The 23,246-nt window shown below is 35.5% G+C and overlaps 4 protein-coding genes across 5 annotated transcripts in view; 2 read left to right on the top strand and 2 right to left on the bottom strand.

Moving 5' to 3' along the window:
• The window catches only part of EFTUD2 (elongation factor Tu GTP binding domain containing 2), a 43,950-nt gene extending 37,223 nt beyond the window's left edge, over positions 1 to 6,727 (bottom strand). The window contains exons 1-8 of the mRNA XM_081343242.1: positions 6,643 to 6,727; positions 5,384 to 5,498; positions 4,884 to 5,049; positions 4,110 to 4,188; positions 3,222 to 3,297; positions 2,394 to 2,459; positions 1,789 to 1,824; positions 1,060 to 1,150 (exon numbers count right to left, since the gene is read on the bottom strand). Of these exons, the coding sequence (XP_081199368.1) occupies positions 1,060 to 1,150; positions 1,789 to 1,824; positions 2,394 to 2,459; positions 3,222 to 3,297; positions 4,110 to 4,188; positions 4,884 to 5,049; positions 5,384 to 5,488 (619 nt within the window). The 5' untranslated portion in view covers positions 5,489 to 5,498; positions 6,643 to 6,727. The remainder of the gene's footprint in view (positions 1 to 1,059; positions 1,151 to 1,788; positions 1,825 to 2,393; positions 2,460 to 3,221; positions 3,298 to 4,109; positions 4,189 to 4,883; positions 5,050 to 5,383; positions 5,499 to 6,642) is intronic.
• Positions 6,728 to 6,974: 247 nt separating this feature from the next.
• DNAAF19 (dynein axonemal assembly factor 19) lies at positions 6,975 to 11,307 on the top strand. 2 transcript variants are annotated; one of them, XM_081345398.1, is made up of 4 exons: positions 6,975 to 7,108; positions 9,218 to 9,378; positions 10,057 to 10,189; positions 10,649 to 11,307. In XM_081345398.1, the coding sequence occupies exons 2-4, from the start codon at positions 9,251 to 9,253 to the stop codon at positions 11,123 to 11,125; spliced, it is 738 nt and encodes a 245-aa protein (XP_081201524.1). In that variant the 5' UTR covers positions 6,975 to 7,108; positions 9,218 to 9,250; the 3' UTR covers positions 11,126 to 11,307. The 2 variants fall into 2 exon arrangements, with proteins under 2 accessions (XP_081201524.1, XP_081201523.1); XM_081345397.1 differs by having other exon boundaries at positions 6,981 to 7,108; positions 9,233 to 9,378.
• A 3,374-nt stretch (positions 11,308 to 14,681) lies between these two features.
• Positions 14,682 to 15,929, top strand: FAM187A (family with sequence similarity 187 member A; the record flags this gene model as incomplete). The annotated part of the gene is made up of 1 exon (XM_081343925.1): positions 14,682 to 15,929. One exon carries the CDS (start codon positions 14,682 to 14,684, stop codon positions 15,927 to 15,929), a length of 1,248 nt encoding a protein of 415 aa, XP_081200051.1.
• Positions 15,930 to 19,095: 3,166 nt separating this feature from the next.
• GFAP (glial fibrillary acidic protein) overlaps positions 19,096 to 23,246 on the bottom strand; it is a gene marked incomplete at both ends in the record, with an annotated part of 30,874 nt that continues 26,723 nt past the window's right edge. Inside the window, one exon of the mRNA XM_081343358.1 lies at positions 19,096 to 19,137. Coding sequence (XP_081199484.1) covers positions 19,096 to 19,137 — 42 coding nt within the window. The remainder of the gene's footprint in view (positions 19,138 to 23,246) is intronic.

The following is a 23,246-nucleotide window of genomic DNA, read 5'->3' as shown; positions in this document are numbered from 1 at the left end:
GCCTTGAATTCCATTGTCCCTCATCTTACATTAAGATAGTGCTAACATTACTTGAGTAGATTCTTGTACATAGATATGGCTAATAATAAATCAGTTTTATTCCAAAAGTTTAATTGGAACTTCACATTTGGTCCTGATTTTTTGTGCCTGATATTTATCATATGGTAGTCCTCTTGGACTTATTGTTTATACTAGGAGAGCAGATGGAGGCCATAGCTGAGGGACCTTTCCTGGCTTTGCGTAGTGCAGCAATAGTGACCCATTTGGTGTGATAGGATTTAGCAATCTCCATTTGATTGGATTACTGCAATGTACATTACATGGGATTGCCCTTGGAAGAAAATTTGGAAACCACAACTGATCCAGAAGGCAGTGGTTTGCATTCTTATTGATACCTGACACTGGCAATTTGTAACACAAACACTGCAACTGATTATGTTTCTGAGTGTAAATTAATATGCTGAGATTAACCTATAAAGACCTTCAAGGCATGCCTTGGCTCCTGTGTATCTACAGGACTCCCTTCTCCCAATTAAACTGGCCAGGCCTATCAGTTCTTGTAGGAAACAGTGAAGAACACCAACACTCGGCAACACTGCTTTTTTGTATCAGCCCTATTGTTTTGGAATGGCCTTCTACTAGAAATTAATCTCACCTTCTCTTTAATAACTTTAGGAAATGATTAAAAATCAAATTATTTCAGAAAGCATTTTCATAATCTTGCCAATTTAATTTTGAGTTACTTTTATTATTTATTATATGTACTCATTTATTTATTGTACTTTATGTGTTTTCTATGTAGATGTTTAAATTGTCATTTCGCTGCTTTCACTGAAGCCTACTAAGACTTGTTTGAATATGGCTGATTTATTTAATACAGAACTTCAATAAATGCAGATGTCAAGAACTGCATGTCATTAAGTATAAAAAACTGAGGTTGTTGTGTGTCATATACAAATGTACCACCATTTTAAAATATTTTCTTTTTAAATAAAAAGGGTCAAAACTTACTAGGCCAAATTTTTGCTGTTTTCTAGGACTCTTGACGATTCAACTTACCAGGTGTATCCATGATATTGAAAAGAAATGATTTGCCCTTGGTGTCTGGGAGGACAATGGTCACTGGTGTGCTTTTAATCCCAACACCCCTCTGAAATGAAAACAAGATCATGATAGGGATGGAAATAACTCTTTAATATGAAACCAAGGATCACAATTTAGTATAGTGGATAGGAAGAAATGACAAGAGAATCAGCAAAAATCTGATGTCTGAGACTATAGCACTAAAGCATAAAATTAGAGATATCTTGTATGGTATTTGAGAACATGAAAACCCTTGAGCCCCAAGGTAAATAAAATTATGAGAACTTGGAACTTTTCCTCTAGATTTTTGTGCCAGAATTGAAGCAAAATCTATTGTCTAAAATACGGTATTTTAATACCTCAAGACATAGTAGGAATATAATGAAACAGTTAATTCAGAACAGTATGCAAGAGGAAAAGATGAGGGTGAAGGTTCGTTGTCCGAGTTTGTGTGTTCGTTTTATGAACGTTTCATTACCAGGCTAAGTAACAACTTCAGTGGAGTTTAGGGAATCCCTAAAGTCCACAGAAGATGTTACCTAGCCTGGTAATGGAACATTTGGAAACCAACCCACAAGCTCGGACAACACAACTTCACCCTTTACACCTGAGCTACAGACATTCACCACTATTGTAAGATGAAAAGAATCACAGATATAACTTTCAAAAGACCGTAAATCAATATGTATACCTAAATATACTTACCTCTTGCTCAGTGAATAGAATATCTGTATAGCAAAGCTGAAAAAAATAAAATAGAAATAGCATCATTCACACTGGATTAACTGAGGCAGAATATTTTCATCAGATATCTAAGTAAAAGTTGTTTCCTTTACTTCTGCTTTTCCAATCTATCCTCAATAAGTGATATAAGACAGGGGTCCCCACCCCCGGTCCTTGGACCAGTACCTGGCCATGGCATGCCAGCAACCAGTTCACACAAACAAGCAAAGCGGGATGCAGGCAACTCACAAAAACCCATCCCCTCGGGTCTGTGGAAAAACCTCTCTCCATTTAACCAGTCCCTGGTACCAAAAAGGCTGGGGACCTCTGATGTAAGAGGTCTCAGTCTTGTGAAGCTGTGCTGTGTGAGAGAGAAGGGCCCAAAATGACCATCAAATTTCCATGGCAGAGGATAAACTTGAACCCGTGACTTCTGGTACAAAAATCCCAAGGCCTGGATTATAATGATGTACTTGGACGACTGATTACTTTTATATACTTTATATGCTTTTTATATATAAAATGTTTTATATGCTTTACCATACACCTATTTCCCACAAGAAATGAAACAGCATCATGGAACTTACATCCTGGTCATATCGCTTCCTGATCTCAGGATGTGTCTGTTCTATCAGGCAATCCACAAAACAAGTCTAAAGGCATTAGAAAAGGAAAAAAGAAATAATGTGCCAACTAGTTAAAATACACTGTCCAAGAAATATAAAGATGTGGTTAAATGGCTCTTTTTACAATTAGAAACAAGATGACCCGATGTTCTGGGAGAACTACTAAGCAGCATGGGAGCGGGGAGTGTTAAAAAAGTCAAGATATTATTGGGATTATCATTTTCAATTTTCTCTCTTTCTCACTCATTCACAGGTACACACACAAATATTCTTTAGATACTCTTGTTCCATATATTTCAGAGGTATATTTTTTATTTTTATTTTTTTTATTTTAATTGCATTTATATCCTGCCCTTCTAAAACCTATTAAAATCTCTTCAGACTTTTCTATTTAAGCATAATGTGTATACCACTAATGTCCAAAGCTGTTCTCAAACCCCATAATCGTTAAGAGATGGAAGGAGGTATTTAGACCATTAAGTTCAACAATACAGGAAACCAGTTTACAGTATCTTCATTGGTCTATCTGTCTAATAAAAAGGAGCTTTTCCTTTCTCTGTTTCTACTAAAAAAAGGCTTTCATAATATTCAAAATGTTATGAAAAGCAATGTAAGCTTTTACTAAATTATTTAAAAACACACAATTCATTTCAAATTAATTAAAACCCCGAGACATCAGATTTAACTCTATGATGAATAACAAAGCTTAGAATGATTTCACAGATTCTTTATTACCTTTATTAAATAAACTAACCGACCCTATGAGTGAACATTTTAACTGATGCTCACCTTGCCATGGTGTAGGTGTCCACAAAGTGTAACATTCCGGATGAGTTCTGAGTTGTCCATCAAATCTGCAAGAAAACTTAAGAGAAAAAGATCAAAGAGAGGAAAAATTGTTAGTGATGATCACTGCCAAGGAAAAGTTCCTTACAGATGCATTGATTTCCCACTTCATCCTTGTCAGAGATGGAAATCATTACAGCCTTATCAGTTTTTGAGAATCAATATTTTGCAGTTGTGTATTTAAATGAACCCCCAATACTGGAGTGATAAGGATATGTTTCCCCAAAATCTCTTCACAAAGTGGAAGCTTTTCTCATATTAAAATGTACACAGCAAGATTATTGCCCTATGAACTGAGATGGGAAGAGAGCAATATGAGCAGCTGGATATTTTCTATATTAATATTAATTAAAGTTCAGTGAAATTTGTCTGTTTCTAATATTTTAACTTAATTTATGTTGACAGTATTCTGCATTTCCTCATTTCTCTTTCATATTACTGGCCTCCTGCAGCAAACATTGAGAGTAGGGAATAAAATCTGCTACAGTGCTGATTGTAAGTTCTGCATACTGAGATAAGTAGGAAAGAGTTAGTATATGGCAAAGAACTGATGATTGGTAAACAAAAAATGAGTACAATATAAAGGATAGACATTAAAACAATGTAAGCGTGATTACATAAAACAGATTAAGGGGCTGATGCTTAGAAGAGTACTGCAGTAACACAAGAACATAATACAAATTAAAATGGATACTGTAACAACTAAATCTTTCAGTGGCCAATTTGTGAAGAAGCTGTGCAGAAAAGAACAGAACAGAAAGAAGCAAAAACAGTAGTAAGTGTTGGAGGGAAAAGAAGAGGGAAAACAAACAAATCCAAAGTTTTACTCACTCCATTTCATATACAGTAACTGGCAATGTTTGCTCCATGAGGGAAAATTTCTTGGTCTTCACTGGTTTAATAATAGGTTCTGTAGGAAAAGAAAGCATTGAAATAATACTGTCTTTAACGGGAAAACAAGGCATTTCTAACTCAGTGATCAGTGAGAAAAGATTCAATAATGCACGTTTCACATGCCACAAATTTTAAATTGAATTCCATGGATTTCTGATTTATGCTTGACAAATAAAAAGTATATTTTTTGCTTAAAAAGAGGCTGGGAATATTTACCAAATATCAAATAGTGAATGTAATTAATAGCATATTAGATAGAACAATATATTTGTCTTAGTTCTCACTGATGTATAACATCTGGCGTAAAATATAGCATGGCAAATCATATCCATATATACTGTTCTGTGCAAAAGAATAAATACAAAACAGATCTCTTGATCAGGGTTAATATTAGAACTAAAATATAGCATTATATATCAGTATCAAAATACGCTGTTCTGTGCAAAAGAATAAATATAAAACAGATCTCGATATGGGTTAATACAACAACCTTTATTATTGTTAACTAGATATCCATGATATCTAGCTTCACATGTGGTAGAATTTCATATAGTTTTTTAGGCCAGGAAGATTTACTTAGCAGTTCTATTTATGTCTCTTTAGTATCAGGAGGTTTTTTAGGTTTTTTTCTTTTTAAAAAGTGTATTTTAATACTCCCCAAAGAAGCAAAAAATATTCTTTTATGCCAGTTGCAACATTTAAATTTCTCACCTGTAAGAGGCTGTGTATCTTCTTCCTGCACTATAGTTTCTACTTCTGGACCATATACCTCCTCAGCTGTTGGATAATATTTCTTATCCTCATGCAACACTACATCCATCCCAGGGTGGTCTTCATCATGGTCTCCCATATCATCGTCATCATCATCATCATCAGGCTGAAACCAAAACAAATTGCCCTCAGCCAACTGTTAATAATAAACTTCCACTTACAGAATTTAGGGCTGATATCTACATTCAGTTATAACTTGCAAACGTATGTGCATATTGGATAGTTTGTAAAATGCTGCCAAAAAAGAAAGTACTTTCTCAGCCTGTAGTTGATAGCTACTCTGAAAATTAAGGCTCTCACTGTTTTCAGGACCAAGAGTTGCAAAATATCAGCTTAATCTTTAATCTGTTCATTACAGAAACTGAATTACAGAAGCATATAAAAAACTAAGGATGATCTTAAGCATGAATATTGTTTGTAGCAGAAGCATAAAATCATACCTCATCAAGATCTTTTGATTCACGACCCATTTCATCATCATCATCATCAGAATCAAGCTCTGGACCAATATAATTTCCAAATTCATCATACAAGTCTGTATCCATGTTGCTGGGTCTTGAATATAAAAATAAATAATTAAATAGAGCTAGTTTGATTTCTGAAAATATTACTTTAATATCTGATTGCTTTGCTATTTATTTAATGTGCCTTACCCCTGCTTACAGGATTCATATTGGGATACTTTTCAATTTATTATCTTGATACCTTAATTTTATTGCAAGCTTGATACTTTATCAGCATTTAATACTACTCCTTTAAATAGCTTATTCCTTGTTCATAGTTTCCATTTTATTTTCAGGTTCTCAGCTATAAGCTATCAATTCATTAGCTTTCTGTCAGTATTAACCCAAGAGTATTTTTTATTCATCAACCCTAACAACTTCCACAATTCTCCCTGATTTTAATTATCAGGTATAATTATCAGGCATGAGCTTAAATGGACTCCAAAAGATAGTAGAGGACAGGAAGGCCTGGAAGAATGTTGTCCATGGGGTCACAATGGGTCAGACACGACTTTGCCACTAACAACAATAACTTGCAACTCCTTTTAGCCACAATTGCCCTCATTTCACAGCATTCACCTTATCCAGAATAAGAAAAATTATTCTTAAGTATTAATCTTTCTAATTCAACAATATCTTTTTTAGAATTGTCAGTTGCAACTTCTAGTTTTAGAATATGATAGCTTTCTGTTATAAGTTAAACAAAAAACAGCATCTTATCAGAATTCACATGGTAGCTGTAGCTTTATTTCCCACAACAAACCTAGTCTATCTTAATGCCTGTGGTTTTACTGTTGAGTCCTTTTGATTTCAGAGGAAGATTAATTATATATTAATCTCTTTCGTACTGCAATTAATAAAGACAGGGACGTATGTTTCAATAAAATTTTGTCTAAGATGTATAGACATTTATTCTCTACAATTTGAAACTGTAAAGTCTTGTTTTTTTAAAAAAAAATCCCTAAATCTGTTTTCCCATTAGCTTCCATACGGTAGGTAGAGTTCTCTCAAATCTCTAAGCGTTGCCATATCCGCTTATTCGAATTCCAGCACGTTCATTCAAAATATGAAGCGCGTACTTTAAAGCCTACTGAAAGACATTGTGCGATCTAGCGGCCGTTTATTGCTTTAAAAATAATAATTTTATTTTATATCGTAAGGCTTTACAAGAAATAGTAACGCTCGCACACATTTACCTCTTTTTGTTCCCTTCTCAGGAAGCGCGCGTTACTCGAGACGTTCCCCTTGGTGGCGCACAATGCGACCATGGCACAAAAAGTCCCTTCAATTTCCTCCGGATAAAGTTGTCCATTTAGCAGCCTGATTGATTTTTCACACTTTTCCCTCTGTATGATGCTGTAAAGTGAGAGAGATTTAGAGATTCGGTTTGGATTCTTTTCGGGCCGTAGAAAAATTGAAATTTTTCATAAGCATTGACCGCGCTCAGGCTTATATTATAGACTGCCCCGATCGCTATGGGTCCATCTCGCCATTTCGTTTTTTAGTTGTTATGGAAACCTAACTGACGCTTAATTGCTATAGAAAGTGGAGGCCCAGGCTAAAAAAGAAACAGTCGAACCCCGTTTCCACAAACGTGGAAAAATCTTCCCTTCTATTTGGTAACGGTCGGGTTAGCGAGAGAAATCTAGAACAGTTTTTGCGGTATGTATGGGATAGTAAAATAAAACATAAACCTGTAGAATCCGTCGGCACTGAGTATGGAGTGGCCAAAAGTTTATTAGTTCGGGACGACTTGTTTACCATTTTCTGGGAGAGTTGGTTAATATGTTCTTGCTTTCTTTTTTAATATTTTATATTGACGTACTTCTTTTCCGTCAGTGCCTGATCCAAGAATAGAATAGAACAGAACCTTGGAGGTCTTCTAGTCCAGCCCCTGGCTCAAACAGGAGAACCTACACCATCTCAGACAGGTGACTGTCTTGCCTCTTTTTAAAAATCTCCAGCGATGGAGCGTGCACGATTTTTGGAGGCAAGCTGTTGATTGTCCTCACTGTCAGGAAGTTTCTCCTTAATTCCAGGTTACTTCTCTCGTTGATCAGTTTCCAACCATTGTTTCTCGTCCTTCCCTCTGGTGCTCTGGTGAACAACCTGACCCCCTCTGCCTTGTGGCAGCCCCTCAGATACTGGATTACTGCTATCATGTCTCCCCTATTTCTTCTTTTCTTTAGACTAGCCAAACCCAAGTCTTGCAGCCGTTCTTTGTATGTTTTAGTCTCCAGGCCTTTGATCATTTTAGTTGCTCGTCTCTGAATTTTTTTCCCAAACTCTCTTTTTTGTGATATGATGACTAAAATTGGCTGCAATATGCCAGGCGTGGTCTTATTAGGGTTTTATAAAGAGGTAGTAATACCTCACATGATCTTGATTCTATGCCTCTGTTTATACAATCCAGGATTGTATTGGCTTTTTTGGTTGCTGCTGCACGTTGCTGGCTCATGGTTAAGTGATCATCCACTAGGACTCCAAGGTCCCTCTCACAGTTACTGTTTTTAAGCCAGGTCTTGCCCAATCTGTACTTGTACCTTTGATTTTTCCTGCCTAAATATAAAACTTGGCTTTTCTCCACATTGAAATTCATTTTGTTGGATAGGGCCCATTGTTCAAGTTTGTCAAGGTCTTCTGGGAAGTTGGCTACTCCTGCCAGTTTGCTGTCATCTGCAAATTTGATAAGTTCCCCTTCAATTCTGTTATCTTCATTGATGATGATATTGAAGAGTACTGGGCCTAAGATGGAACCTTGTGGTATCTCGCTGCTTACTTCTCTCCATGTGGATGTAGTGCTATTGAGGACTACTCATTGAGTACAGTTTGCGAGCCAGCTACAGATCCATCTGGTGGTGATGTTGTCTATTCTAGCTTTTTCTAGCTTACCAAGGTGTAGGTTGTGGTCTACTTTATCAAATGTCTTATTGAAGTCGTAAGTATGTTATATGTAGAATGTTTTAAATGTGTTATGTATGTGTACACTTTGAGAGGAATCAACAAAATTTCATTTTTAATGTGTGCCATTGTGCCCACAGGAAAAAATGACAATAAAGGTTATCTATCTATCCATCTATCTATCCATCCATGCTACTTCCACAGTATTTCGCCGGTCTATTTATTAGTTTACTCACTTTGTCGAAGAATGAAATAAGATTGGTTTGCCATGATCTGTTTTTAACAAACCTGTGCTGGCTACTAATTATAACTTCGTTTGCTTCTAGTTGTTCGCAGATCTATTTTCCCAGGTATCGATGTTAAACTGATTGGTCTGTAGTTTCCTGGGTCCGTTTTTTTCCCTTACTTCAAGATGGGAACCACATCAGCTCTTTTCCAATCCTCAGGTACTTCCCCAGTGCTCCAGGATTTTTGAAAGATGTGGTATAATGGTTCTGAGATAACATCTGCCAGCTCCTTCAGAACTCTGGGATGTAATCTGTCAAGCCCTGGTGATTTATATTTGTCAAGGTTGGATAGGTGTTCTCTTACCATTTTCTTGCTTATTTTAATTTTTGTTTCTGGAGAAAAAAATGACCCACAAGAAGGGTGCATTCAATAGGAAATCTCTTATATGTCAGAATCTACTAGCAAGGATGTAATGGTTGAACTGACTCTAAAAAATTTATAATCTACCAATCTATTTATTTTGACTGATTTTACTGAATATGTTGACTCACCAGCTTCATAAGAAGCTGATTCTTTTTTCTTATGCAATTATTTGAGAGAGATACATAGTTTTTCAAATTAAATATCTAACGTATTGGGTAGCTGTGTTCTTCTTAGGTTTCCAAAGTGGAAGGCATGATAGATTTCAATGCTTTGGAGAAAGAGCTGGAAGAAGCTATTGCCACAGATGAGAAATACCAGAGAGAAAATAAGGCTAAATTCCGAGCGGTGCATCAGAAAGTATCATCTTATGAAGAATTCAGGTTTCTTGATTTTCAGATTCCTTTATTGATTTTATGCATATTCTGATGCAGAATATGCATAAAACATTTAATTATCCATGAGGGCAACTTCCTTTGAATTTAGGAAATTTATAAACATATAATAATTAAATAAATAACACTTACATATAAGTATTATAAGTCTGGTTATTTTTAAAATCTGAATTTTTCTATTAATTTTCATATTAACAGTTATTCTTCAACTGCCTTCCCATTGTTCTATTAGTGCTGAAAAAATCATTTATTTTATAGTAGCCTATTGGTCTATTAAAACTGGAGAATAATACTTGTCTCATAACATTAGTAGTTCTTTAATGTTTATTTCATTGTATGTAGAATGTTGGATGATATAGTACACATTGAATAGCAACTTAAATGTTAATCATGGAATATAGACATTAGAAAGCAATCTAGGAGACTTTCTTGTCCAGTTCTTTTATCTTGTGCAGGAAATGTAGTACAAGACTGCAGAGATATTCATTTCTATGATATATGATAGCAATATAGTGCAGCTTCCATCACCTTCAATTTTAACTTCTGCATACCTGAGAGAAGGGAGCCAAATAACTGACAATGAGTATTTGGTAGCTTTAAACCAAGTTGCTGTTGCTGAAATGGTTATCTAAATATATCTAGAACCTTCCTCCATTCTGTTTGCAGAGATATTGTTCTAGCCTCCCATTTGAAACCTCTGGAGAAAAAGGATAAAATGGGAAGTGGCAGAAATGTGTTGTGGAACTCTTGTGCAGTTAAAGCAAATCATAAACAAGAGAGTAAGATAGACTTGCCTCAGGTAAGAGCAATTCTGTCCATGAACTGAATTTTTTTTTAAATTAAATCTGTTTTATTTTATTTAGGAACTAGAAGATTGTTTTCTCAATATTTGAATAAATCTAATAATAATATGAAATTATTATTTTTCTATCCTATCCATCTTTCTAATTTTTATTGTTCTGTTCAAAAATTATATTCAAAAATGTACAGTGAGAGCATATATTTTAAGAGGTGATGCTTTTGTATTCTGATTCTCTCCTTTTGAGTCCTTTCTACTTCTGATTGCTCATCATTAATTAATATATTGTGCCATTGTTTTGTTTTAAAAAAATCAGTTTCTACCAGCCCTGTTTAAATTTCAGTTTCCATATAATATGCAATTAATATTTTAAAAATGAAGCTGAGTTCTTAATTGTGGAGCTGGAAAGTACAATAATATCTAGGTGGTGGGATTCTGTCATTTTTAAAAATTCTCTAGGAATTGGAACGCCTGCCTGAGACTTCTGCAGAGTTCTACAGAGATTGGCGCAGATGTATGAAAAACAATCAAGATCGCTATCTCTTCCTCCTCCAACTTGGATCCCAAAACTTGGGCCGCATCTTCCAAACAGATCTTGCTTTTGGCCTCTTGGGTGAATTTCTAGTGGTGCTGAATCAAAATGCTAACATCAAAGACTACAATTTTATCTTGGATATCTTGGAGAATTTATCAGGCACAAAACGTTTTGGACTAAACATTGAACTTCTGAGTGAGATAGAGAAAGAAAATTGCAAGCAGTTATTTGAAAAATTGCAAAAAGTAGAAACTGGCTTTGACAATTTTTCTGAATTTGAACAGATTTCAAATGAAGATGGTAAAGATGCTACTCAAATCCATTGTCAAGCAGGTAAAGGAACTGAAAAAAAAATGCTAAAACTGATCAAACTTTACCAAATGTCCTTGATCAATTCTTGACTTTATACTAGTAACTAAGGATGGGAACATTCTAACATAAAGAAAGGACTACCATGCTATTAAGAACATATCTATCAGCTCTTTAGTATTTATTGGAAAAACAGAAGAGCATATGAAAAATAGATACCTAGTGTGCTCGCCTCTTGCTTTTTGTCTCTCTTGCAATAAAATGTATCATCAGTTTAAAAGTATGCATTATTTGTTTTTTGAGTACTTTTGTCATATTTCTTATCACACATCTTGATTTTCTGCTTTAGTTACAAGGCTTAGTCCTGGAAGTATCAAAGGCACTACTGACAACTCGGATATTGGCATCTTTGAGTATATTTATTTAAAGGTTTTTTGACTAATAGGTAAGCATAGCAAGCAACTCAGCTGAAAACAGAGAGAAGAACTTTCATTTCAGACTGAAGAATCTGAAAGCAAGTATTAATCATAAACAGGATGTTATTAAGACAATGTGAGAGAATGCACTTTATTCTTTAGAGCTAAACAGCATCAGCAATGATAGATATGATAGATTGCTTGTCTGCTCTATTTCTAGATGCTCACCATAGCAATAATCCAATTAACAGTTTGGAAGCAAGCTTTTGAGTATCTGCAATATTCTGACATATTCTGTCACAGCAAGAATAGTATTGTATTTCCAGGCTCATATTAACTTGATACAATATTAGGTGAAATTTCAAATAACTTAGTCTTGATAGAGAAAATTTTAAAAAACTGTGTTATTCCCAGCAAAGCAATAAAATGTTTTGAAAGGAAATTTTAAAGAAATTGTTTTGGATCATGGTATCAGATGGAACTGTCCTATAGGACAGATGGAACTGTCCTAACTGTCCTATCTGGACCTACAGTATACAGTACTTTCTACTTACGGTAATCTTTACCCTATGTATTCTCTTTCATCCTTCCCATCAAAGATGCCACATATATAAGAGAGGCCTTAGCAAGCTGAGAGTACCTATAGCTCTTCATTTGTATTCATCTTCATTACTTTATTAAAGATTAATGTGCAGACTATGCATTGTCAGGAAAATTGCTGTTATTAAGTGGTCAAATTGTTTGGTCTGGTATCATCTTGGGTACACTGAGGAAGAAATGGCATTATAAAAAGATATTATTGTGAAAGTAGCAGAAAACAGCATAATGCCATATACATGTTTCAACCAAGAAGATCAGACTTTGGGGCTTAGCATTATCAGATGAACATAAGCAGATGAGCTGTAAGGAATGTTATATTATGCCAAAGTGCATATGTTTTTTTTATCTAGTTCAGGAGTTCCTTGGACTTTCGTTACAGCTACCCAGCCAGGGTTTGGTTCCAATTCCAATTACAACACTCACACTTAAAGCAAAAAAACAGAACAAAAACATGATTCTACCAGATTCACTTGTATCATTGTCTCAATCTCTAGATCCCTTGGTGTTCCATGAAAGAAATTGTACAAGATTCAGCCATCAAAAGACTATATTACAACTGCTCTAAGTCATCATAATTGTGATTAACTATTATATAATTTGATATGTTATAAAGTATCTAGAACAGACATGTCAAACACAAGGATCCGGCCCGCGAAGTGGTTTCATGTGGCCTGCGAAGCCATCCTGGAAACAGTGAGGGAACGGCCCCCACTGCCTTGGCCCTGGCCCAGAGACCCTCCTTCTGCCAGAGACCCTCAGATCTGTCCCACTTCTGCCCAGGCCCTCATAGGCACCCTTGATGCGAACGATGTAGAGCTGGCCACGCCCAACAAGTAGGCCATATGCACTCTAGCCACGCCCACCCAGTAGGCCATGCCCACCCTGGCCATACCCACCTGACTCCCTGAGGGCAACCGCAATGCTGATGCGGCCCTCAATGAAATTGAGTTTGACACCCCTGATCTAGAGTATGTTGTTATTAGCTGCGAAGTCGTGTCCAACCCATCGCGACCCTATGGACAACATTCCTCCAGGCCTTCCTGTCCTGTAGCATCTTCAGAGTCCATTTAAGCTCATGCCTACTGCTTCAGTGACTCCATCCAGCCACCTCATTCTCTGTCATCCTCTTCTTCTATTGCCCTCAATCTTTCCCAGCATTAGGCTCTTCTCCAGTGAGTCCTTCCTTCTCATTAGGTGGCCAAAGTATTTGAGTTTCAACTTCAGGATCTGGCCTTCTAAAGAGCAGTCAGGGTTGATCTCCTCTAGGACTGACTGGTTTGATCATCTTGCAGTCCAAGGGACTCGCAGGAGTCTTCTCCAGCACCATAGTTCAAAGGCCTCAATTCTTTGGCGCTCAGCCTTTCTTATGGTCCAACTTTCACTGCCATGCATTGCAACTGGGAAGACCATAGCCTGGACTATATGCACTTTTGTTGACAGGGTGATGTCTCTGCTTTTTAGTGTGCTGTCTAGATTTGCCATGGCTTTCCTCCCTAGGAGCAAGCGTCTTTTAATTTCTTGGCTACAGTCCCCATCTGTAGTGATCTTGGAGCCCAGGAAAATAAAATCTGTCACTACCTCCATTTCTTCCCCATCTATTTGCCAGAAATTGAGAGGGCTGGATACCATGATCTTGGTTTTCTTAAGTAGTAGTATAGTAGTATAGTATACTATAGTAGTAACTATAGTAGTAAAGAAACAAACAAATACTAAGTGGTAGATAGATGGAGGGAAAGAATCTCTGTTTGAGTCTTCTTCCCCCCACCCCCAAAATTCAGATGTTACATTAAATCTTGGTGAAATGAAACAATTAATGAAACAATTGATGGTTGAGCAATCTAAGACTGTTATGCAATTCTGTCAGATGATCGGTTATGGGAAGCTTGTAGGGGAAGGTGCATGCTCATTTCAGCCTGAAATACCAATCAGCACCTCTCTAATCACATCCACCCTCACTTTCAATGTAATGGGTGCAGTCTTTAACATTACAATAGTAAAATGGAGGATGTCTTATGAAATCCTTTCAATCATAGGCTGGGATTAAGATGAAAGTTTGTTATGAACCCTGACAAAACACAAACAAAAACGAAATAGGTTGCCGAATGTGTTAGTAGTTACAGTGAGGGCAAATGGGAAAATAATTTTGTTCCTCAACTGTATCAAATTCATTTAAAGAATTACATAACGGTGTTTTTTTTTTGTATTTTCTTAAAATGATAGGAAATAACACTAAAACTCCAGTAATTATGCTACAGAAATGGCAGTACAATCTGAAAATCTCTAACAACAGAACATGTGGTCCTATGTTTTCTGATAATGAGGCAGTTTCATTTATACAATCAGTCATAAAGTTCTGCAAGGGCTTAGATTTGTCTATATCAGAACTCAGTTGGCATTCTAGAACTCACAGAAGCAATTCCAGAGTCATTATTTCTTATGAAAGGATAATATGTACATATGATGTACATTGTTAAAAGGTCAGCTCTGAAAGAATTTGAACAAAACCAGCAATTCTAGAATGAAGGTTCTCTTCATTGATGTGCATAGTTGAAATGTAAACTCCAAAATTTGTAATTAGCTTCTGCTATAAGACGTGGAAACTGTTGGATAATGTAATATGGACAGCCATCAAATGGTGTCGGCAGGATGGGCTGTGATAGCTATGGTCATTGGCACTGCTGATGTTTTTCACGCCTTTGCTATTATGGAAAAAGAAGATGTATTCAAGAAGAATCCTTGCCCAGCTTTCTTGATGTTTGAGAATGCTGCTTACTTGGCTGATATGAGTTTTGAATTGCCCTGTAAATGTAAGCCAGAGGAAATAACTACTGTAGTTTGGTACTTTCAAAAAAGCATGGGCAGTCAGCAAACTAAGGTCTTGACAGATTTTGATGGCACTTTGATAGTAGACTCACGCCACATCAAGGTAGGCAGTGACATGCTTCGTCGTTTCAGCATTAGGATGTTTAGTCTCATTGTCTTCCGGATTCAAGTAGAAGATTCAGGGCATTATATTTGTGGTACAAAGAAAGGGGATTTCTTCTATGGTTATGATATAGATGTACAGCCTTCAAGGAGAATAGCTGTTGCCTTTGCAGATGAGGGTCAGCATCCACAGAATGACCTCCATGAAGCAAATTTCACAGTCTTCACCATTTTCTGGGACTGGACTAAATGCAACCGCTGTGATGTCAGAGGTGAGCAACGTAGAATTGGGCTTTGCTATATAAAAAGTCCTTCTCTCTTCAGGCGGTACCACACCACTATAGAAGAGGTGGCATCTTGTGGCTCAAAATCAGTCCCAAAGAATTTCTTTCATGGTATTCAGATGAGAAAGCCTGAAGTTGTTATACGAAGTTGCATGGTATCTTGTAAGAGGAAGATACCTTCAAATGAAGGCGAAGCATCCATTTCAAACATTATCTCAAAGCTTGGAGAAAAACCTTGGATTTCCAACATCCCTATTCAATTCCACAAGCAGTCCCTTGGCAGAGGATTGATCATTACTTGCCCTGGTACTAGGCCAGAACATGCTGTTGCTTGGGATAAAGATTCAACAAGATTATATCTCAGTAGGTTTCTCACTGGGGTTAATAAGACCATGAGGGTCTTCATTGACCATGGAAATCACCTCCACATTCGTTTTACCCAGATGAATGACAAAGGTATTTATTATTGTTGGCGAGAAGGAGAAATAGTTGCTGGATTCCGGCTATCTGTAGTATATGAAAGTCACCACAGACGAAGTCTTGATGATCCTGAAAGTCAGTATGCTATTAAGGCTATTATCACAAGCTATGTGCTCATCACCATCTTCTTTATCATCATTCACATTGTTCGCTGTTGCCTCTATGTGTTGAAATGTGCAGCTATGGAATAGCATCTCAAGAAAATGACCATCATAACTGATGATGATGATTTGTTTCAAAACTAATTTTATAATTAATTGAGCAACTGTTTTTTTATCAGTTAAATATTTCAATTTTAGAACACTGTAGAACCCTCAGTGAAGATAAATTTTAGACAATTAGCTCTCTTAAATATGAGAGCTAACATACAATGAGTAAGCAACTGTTAACAGAAGGCAAGGACACTAATATTTTTTTGTTACATATGGAATTGGTAAATCAATTTAAATTCCATATGTATTGAGAAAAATCCAGAAAAATAGTTAACTGAGCATTGTCAGTCTGAGATTCCTGTTGCTGAACTAGTACAGGTTCAAATATACTTGAACAATATACATATATTGCAAATGTATAGCAGTCACACATAGGGCAATCATTTGGTTGACACTGAAGGTAGATGGGTAATTCATTTCTTATCCAGTTTAATTGATGTAACAAAAAACAAGCAATTGATTTTGTGCATCTTTTATCTTATTTCTTTGTAAGCCACTATGAGAATTCTTTGGAGAATATCAAATAAAGAAACAGAATGAGCAGTGAGAAACTGAAACAGAAGCAATTATTGATATAATGTTTAATTGTAAAAGAAATATAATAAGAAACAAGTTTGCAATTTTAAATAATGCCATTGCTATAGCCTCATTGTACTTTTAGTTTCTGTTAAGCATTTACATCCAATCCTCTATAAAAGTATAATTTATTACTATAAATAAATGCTTAATCACGTTTATATGATCCACATTGCTCGTGTTAGTACAGTTAGTTTTACTGGAAAATAGATAAGCTGTGTGTAACACTTTGTGGTGGAAAATGATGAGTTCCACCATATTTCCTAGTTTTATTTTTTAAAAGAAAAATAAAAGTTATGCCATTTCTTCCACAGTCACAGCTATTAATTTAAACATAGGACATTGAACAAAAAGAAGAGGTTAAGCATAAACATCATTCAGTATACTTTTCCAAAGTACCAGTAAAAACAACAACAGCAGCAAGTCATGTAGTCCATGCATAAGTGCGTGCAATGCAAGGAATCAAAAGTGAAAAATGCAATTAGCACTATTTGTATAACAGCAGTAGATACTCTAAGTGACAGCATTCACACAGCCATCTAAACTGGTCATATAAGAAATGTATGTCCCTAGATTTATGTATTATTTCATTAAGCAGGTTGATGTCTTGAAATTATGCTTGAACATGTAGCTGATATAACAGGTGCAAAAACCCAGTCATTCTTCAAATTCTGTTTCCCCTCAAATTGTGTTCATTTGGTTGTGGGGCGGGGGGGAAAAAAGAGTTTCTCAATGCTTCTTACAGGCATGCTCTGTGAAAGACATGTTGCCTCTTCCTTCTTTCCTTGTCAACACACCTTGGGAAACCCTAACTTCTGTTACCGGCTTAACTTTCTGCTCTGCAATTGAATTCTGCTTTGCTTTAACCTGAAGCAATGATAAAAGAATAACTCTCTGAGCCTTCAGCACAGAGTGGATTGTCATTTACAGCTAGGGCAGGCATTAGCCATAATTCTTAGGAAAGCTGGAAATTGTCATTCAGTAACCTTCAAAGTGCTATAGGTTGCCTAACCCTGATTTAGAGCAATTGCTTCAATATTTGAAATCATTTCAATTTTTAACTTTTTTATTTCTTCACTGACTTGATTAAACCAAATGAAATTCTATCAAGCGTTTTCCTGCCAAACCTCAAATCTTACAGGCATCTTGTCACTGCCCTTCAGAAACACCTAACCTTTCCTCCTCTATCTTCCTCTCTTTTGCCACTTCGTCTTTTGATGTTTTTCTCATCACTTCTTCTCGTCATTCTCTGCACACCAGGTTGGGGGGACTATTTACTTTCTTTGTATAAGATCACTAATTGTATTATACAACTTGGAACCTCTTTACGGCAAAGTGGTCTCTAAAGTAGGAGTAGACGAGCAACATCTTTTGATCTGCACATAGCCATATATTTCTCTCTCTTTTTTCCCTATGGAATTTTTTTAAACATGTGATTTGAATAATCCTATATTTTTATCTCCATTTTCACTGATTTTTGCATGCAATTTCTTAAAACTAAAATGGTATTTTTATGTTTTTCCTTCCCCCTTTCTTAAAAAATAAAATATTTTATTTCTCTCTTGTGAGATTGATCTATCTCTCAAAGAGGAAAAGGAAGAAGGGCTTAGCTAAATGTGCTAAAGACAAATTTCATTTCCCCCCCTCATTTTTCCCCTCTTGTTTTTCCACTACCAAGCACTACTCCAAAGAGGGAGGTTGAGCTAAGATGTGTAGATTTATAAGCCTTCTAGGAGAAAGATTTTTTTAAAAATAAAACTTGCCTCCTACTGACTAGGGTTCCCTCTTACAAAGATAAAGGAAGTCATTTGGGAATCTTTGCATATTTTTCCTAGGAAAGAAGCTATGCCTTTAACATACTAGCTAAAACTTTCTCATTGTAAACTCATAGTAGGATATTTTGCCCCTCAAATTTCAGTCTGTTATAAATTTCTTAAAATCATGACTGTTTTACCAGAAAATGGGAGTAATCCCAACATAGATGCCAAGGTGGGAATGTTTCATGCATCAGTTCCCTTGTCCCTTCGCCAGTAATGTATTTGATTTCATTACTAAAAAATAATAGATCTAAGCTTGACAATCCATGACATATATCTTCAGTAAAGAAGCTTCTTCTAAATTATACTCCCTTTAAGTCAATGATTTTCACACAGAAACATAATCAGCACTTTTCTGTAATCAGTAACACAGTAACATGATTCCTATTTATTTATTGGCTCTAATGAGAAGCATCAAGTTATGGCTGTTAAGCCAGCCCAGAACAATTACTTAGCAAACTATAGCCAGGTCTAAATACTGTGCTATTTGGGACACTCCAAAAGTCACTGCAATGGAAATATTGAAGATAAAAATGAACTCAAAAAAGCCATTATAGTCAGCTGAAGCACCATCTATTGAGTAATTTGGTTATTTTCTGGCATGGTAATTAACTTTGCATATTTCTTATTTTCATGGTTGCTGCAGATGCAAAACTGTTTCTGTGTCAAGGTTGACGACTGGAAGGATGCAAAGCTCTCTTAGCATCCTAACTTAGAATTTTTTTCTCATGTACTAAGATCTGGTTTTTACTTCATGCCACTTCCTTCTGTTCTTGGGTGGACTCCTTGATCACCTACAGTGTGTGGAGAGAATTGAAAATTATATCAATTGGTGTTTAACCTATACATGCGACATTTCTCTTCATTTTGTCCAGACAGGTGCTTCATTTTGCATTCTTTAAAAAAACACAAAATAGTTCTCTACCGATTTTAGATTAAATAGAGTTTAAAATATAGAATCATAGAATCTATGACATTGGAGATCTTCTAATCCAACCCCTTGTGCAAGGCAGAAAACCTTATGACATCCCAGACAAATGGTTATGCAGTCTCCATCCACAACTCTGTTCCGTTGAGTAATTATTCTCAGGAAGTTTCTCCTTAGTTTCTCCTTTGTTCCAGGTTAGCTCTTGCACTGACTAGCTTCCACCCAGTGCTCTTGTCCTGCCCTCAGATGCTTAGAGAATAAACTGACACCCTTCAAACATTTGGTTTTCACCCATATTTTTTATCATAACACTAGAAATTAAGCAATTAATCCAGCTCGCTATTGAAACAATACCTTCATGTATTAATTTAGCTAATGGTTTGTAATATACATGCCAGTAGGAGTATGTAGAACCTGTCACCTGTTAATAGAAAGTGATACCTACACATGCAAAAAGAAAATTTTAGCTAAGAGATTTTAATCAACTGTAATCTATCTTATAAACACAAGAGGGCACTTGAGATTCTACTCAATTCCAGTTGAGGAAAAATCTCCCATAGCCTATTTACATTGTTGTTTTATTTGTTTGGCATTTTAAAAAGTAAATGTGCATCTTGGTGGATAAGGTCTCATCACTATTTTCTTGATTAAGAGTCTTCCTTCAGTCTTCCTCCAGCTCTGTTTTTTTTTGTTTTTTGCTGTTGAGTAAATGACAAATTTGTAAAACACGTTAAAGGGGAAATTTAGCCTTAGCTGAAAGATCTAGTAAATTTCTATGAGCAAAATCCTTCTAACAATTTCACAACAGCATCATAGGCGTTTCTGAACTTATGAAGATAGGGCCATTGCCACAGGCCTTCCAGAGACTGGAATCTGTGCTCTTCAGCTCCTGTTTTCCTGGAAACACTGCAAAGACCAATTTCAATATTTCCTTGATTTGCTGGGTGAACTGTTTCATGGCTTCTCAAGTTTCCTCAAGAAAGGTACAGTGATGTCTTGCCACTATTATCCCATCTTTGTTTTCTGCTATTCTGTGAGGCAGTTTTGCAATGGCTTCCAATGCTCTGTTTTTGTTTACTGGCAATTTTAATAAGTGTTTCACCACACAGTAGTAATACAGTGCTGCTTATGGTTGGCAGGCAAATTAAATGCAGGAAAAGGACATGTCTAGTTTGGCCTAAGAGTTATTGATAGAATATTTGTGGCTCAGGGTGTGGGGTCCTCAATGTTCTCTGAACTTGGTAATTTTCTTGCAGATGTTTCATTACCAAACTAGGTAATATCATCAGACTAATGATGTTGCCTAGTTTGGTAATGAATGTCTATAAGAAAACAACTAACCTCACCAAGGATCCCTACCTAAGACATAAGGCAAAGAAACATCCTGAAAAAATACACAAATGCAGAAATTGTAGAATTCTTTTAGCACATAACATTGGCACTGTAACTGGTAATATATTGTGCAGCCTTCACATGGGGTTTGTATACCAGTTTATCACTTCCAGAGTATTCCACTCTCACAAAGTTGGTTATAATGAGAAACTAAATCAATGACTTGCTCCTCAACCAAATCACAGCAAAAATGATCTTTTCACTAAGTATTATAGCTCTGTTGAGCTTAGAGGTCGCTTATTCTCCCCTGGCAGACTGTATTTTATTCTGCCTCTCATCAACTTTCTTCCTCCGCCACCAGAAGTTCAGCTGCTGTAGCATTGTTCTCAGCTTTCTGATATGGCTGGAAGTGAACATTTCAAACTTCAGTTGAGGTACTGGGGGATGGGAAGTCCCCAGGCAGACTATGGAAAAATGCTTTTAAGCTATAAAATAGGAAATGCTTCTTTTGAGTGAGCCACCAGATTAAAATGAAGGTGATTTATCTTATAAAGGCAGCTTAAATACTGTAATATTCATAAAACCTACAGTGTACTCCTAAAGATGATGATGATGATGATGATTCTAGTATAGTTTCTGCATGCTGATCCAAAATGATCAGACTTAGGAGGTAAGGCAAAAAAGTTGATTAATACTCTACAATCTGCTGCTCATCATATTTTGTGATGTATAAATTAAAAAACAATGATCTTTTCTGAATAGCTGAGCATCTCTCTATAGTAAAACAGGTCAAGCCACAATCAGCATTTTCAAAAGAACAATTAGTTTCCATAGTTCCATTTCTATTCACTTTCAGAAATTGTTTATTAACTACTTTTCAGCTATTAGAAATATTTGGATTGACCTGGGCAAGTCTGCTGTCAATCCTTAATGAAAGAAAATTTTTGACTTCAAGTTTAAGAACAATGTTATTAAAAAGATAAACAGCAAAAAGCTAATTACAACTTTGATTTTAGAAAGTTATAAATGGTTAAATTTCCAGATAAATTTGGAATAAGTTTTTGGAATTAATTATAAAGAATTCTTCCTATGGGAAAAGTTGATTTGTTGTAATTTTTTCCTATGACAAAAAGACAATCCATTTTTAAAAATGGACACTAGAGGGAAGTAAATGTTTTAATTAAAAATAAACCTGAATAGCAGATACAGAATGATGTAAAATATTATAACATTGAAAATATTGAAGGATATTTTTAACAAATTGAATCTGAAGTTAATATCAACAATGTCAGTAGTGATTTTTACTTCTGTGGATAGACTGTCTAAAAGATGTTTTGGAACTAATGGCAGAACAGGAACAAGTTTTATCTAATAAGAAAGAGACTGAGTTGGCACTGAAGATGGATCTACAAATTACAGGCTATAAGAATGACATGGAATAAAGACGCTTCATTGGGCAAACAAAAGAAATCGGTTGATGCTTTAAAAATCAGAAAGGAATTTCAAGTAATAAATCAAGAGAGTGATTGATAAACCGTTTATATGAGGTTGGTTAAAGTTTAGATGAGAACAGGTAAAAAAGAAAAATAAATTTAGATCTACATTACTTGAATGGACTAAAGTTTAAGATTGTTAGAAGTAAAAGGAAGGAATATAAAGTCAGTTTATTTATCAAGGTTAAAGTAGATATGTTGTTATTTCTGGCAACAAGAACTGAAATATTAATACTTTTTGGTTTCTTTATATATAGGAGTTGGGACATGAGATGAAGAAATCATGGGTTGTTAGGAGGATAAAAATTATGAAAATTGTTTGTACTTGTGATGAAGATCATTTGCATTTTTTCTTTCTACTCTAATTTCATTTAGTTTATTTAATTTTTACTACTGCTATTATAATCTTTAATAAAATTATTTTAAAAAAATAATTACAGAATTATTTCTCCATTCTCTTCTAATTTCATTTTTCATACTCATCACCTAAATTGCCATACATTAAAATAACATTTATTTTTAATTGTGCACACTCCTATTTATAATAAAGGAATCTTATCAATATTTTCATTTGGTAAATTGGAGAACTAGCAAGAAAACAACTGCATGAAAACCAGAGTACTTTTAAATATGTTAAAAACAAGGAATCCCAGTACAGGAGGATGTGGGAACTGGCTAAAAGTATTATTATCTTAAAATTAGACAGTAGGACTATGATTGCAGTAATGCACAATGATATTTTTGTTATCATTTCAAGAAGGTTGGGGAAATTAGTTGTTATTGGTGACCTGAGAAAGAGATAAGATTTTTGAGCATTCTATTAACGATGTTCTGTTTATGATATAATTTCCATGCCTTTCCCCCCTCTTTTCTATGCTTATCAGTTTTGAGCTATATTGATCCCTTAATGCTGGCTATTTAAAGAATTGGTTTAACAAGTTAGGATGATAAACATTACTTTGTCTTACTGGAACTTTATAAAGAAGCTTGAAAGCTAAAAAGGATGGAGTCATTTACCTATTGATGGCAGAAAAAGAAAGAAACATCACAGAGTAATAATCTGTAAATTAAGAATTCCTTAGCTGAAAGGGAATGAAAAATAATTAGGGATGGTCTGAGCATCATGGATGCTGCAGATATTTGAAAACAA

Source organism: Vipera berus, assembly GCF_964194415.1.
Source record: "Vipera berus genome assembly, chromosome: Z".
Taxonomy (NCBI): Eukaryota; Metazoa; Chordata; class Lepidosauria; order Squamata; family Viperidae; genus Vipera; species Vipera berus.
The sequence above is the reverse complement of the archived record's forward strand: the minus strand, read 5'-3'. Positions and strand labels throughout refer to the sequence as shown.

Excerpts from the sequence above, each read along its gene's own strand:
- DNAAF19 (XM_081345398.1), top strand. The coding sequence starts at position 9,251 with ATGATAGATTTCAATGCTTTGGAGAAAGAGCTGGAAGAAGCTATTGCC. Across the intron at positions 9,379-10,056 it reads TCATCTTATGAAGAATTCAG|AGATATTGTTCTAGCCTCCC; the intron begins GTTTCTTGATTT and ends TTCTGTTTGCAG. Across the intron at positions 10,190-10,648 it reads GTAAGATAGACTTGCCTCAG|GAATTGGAACGCCTGCCTGA; the intron begins GTAAGAGCAATT and ends AAAATTCTCTAG.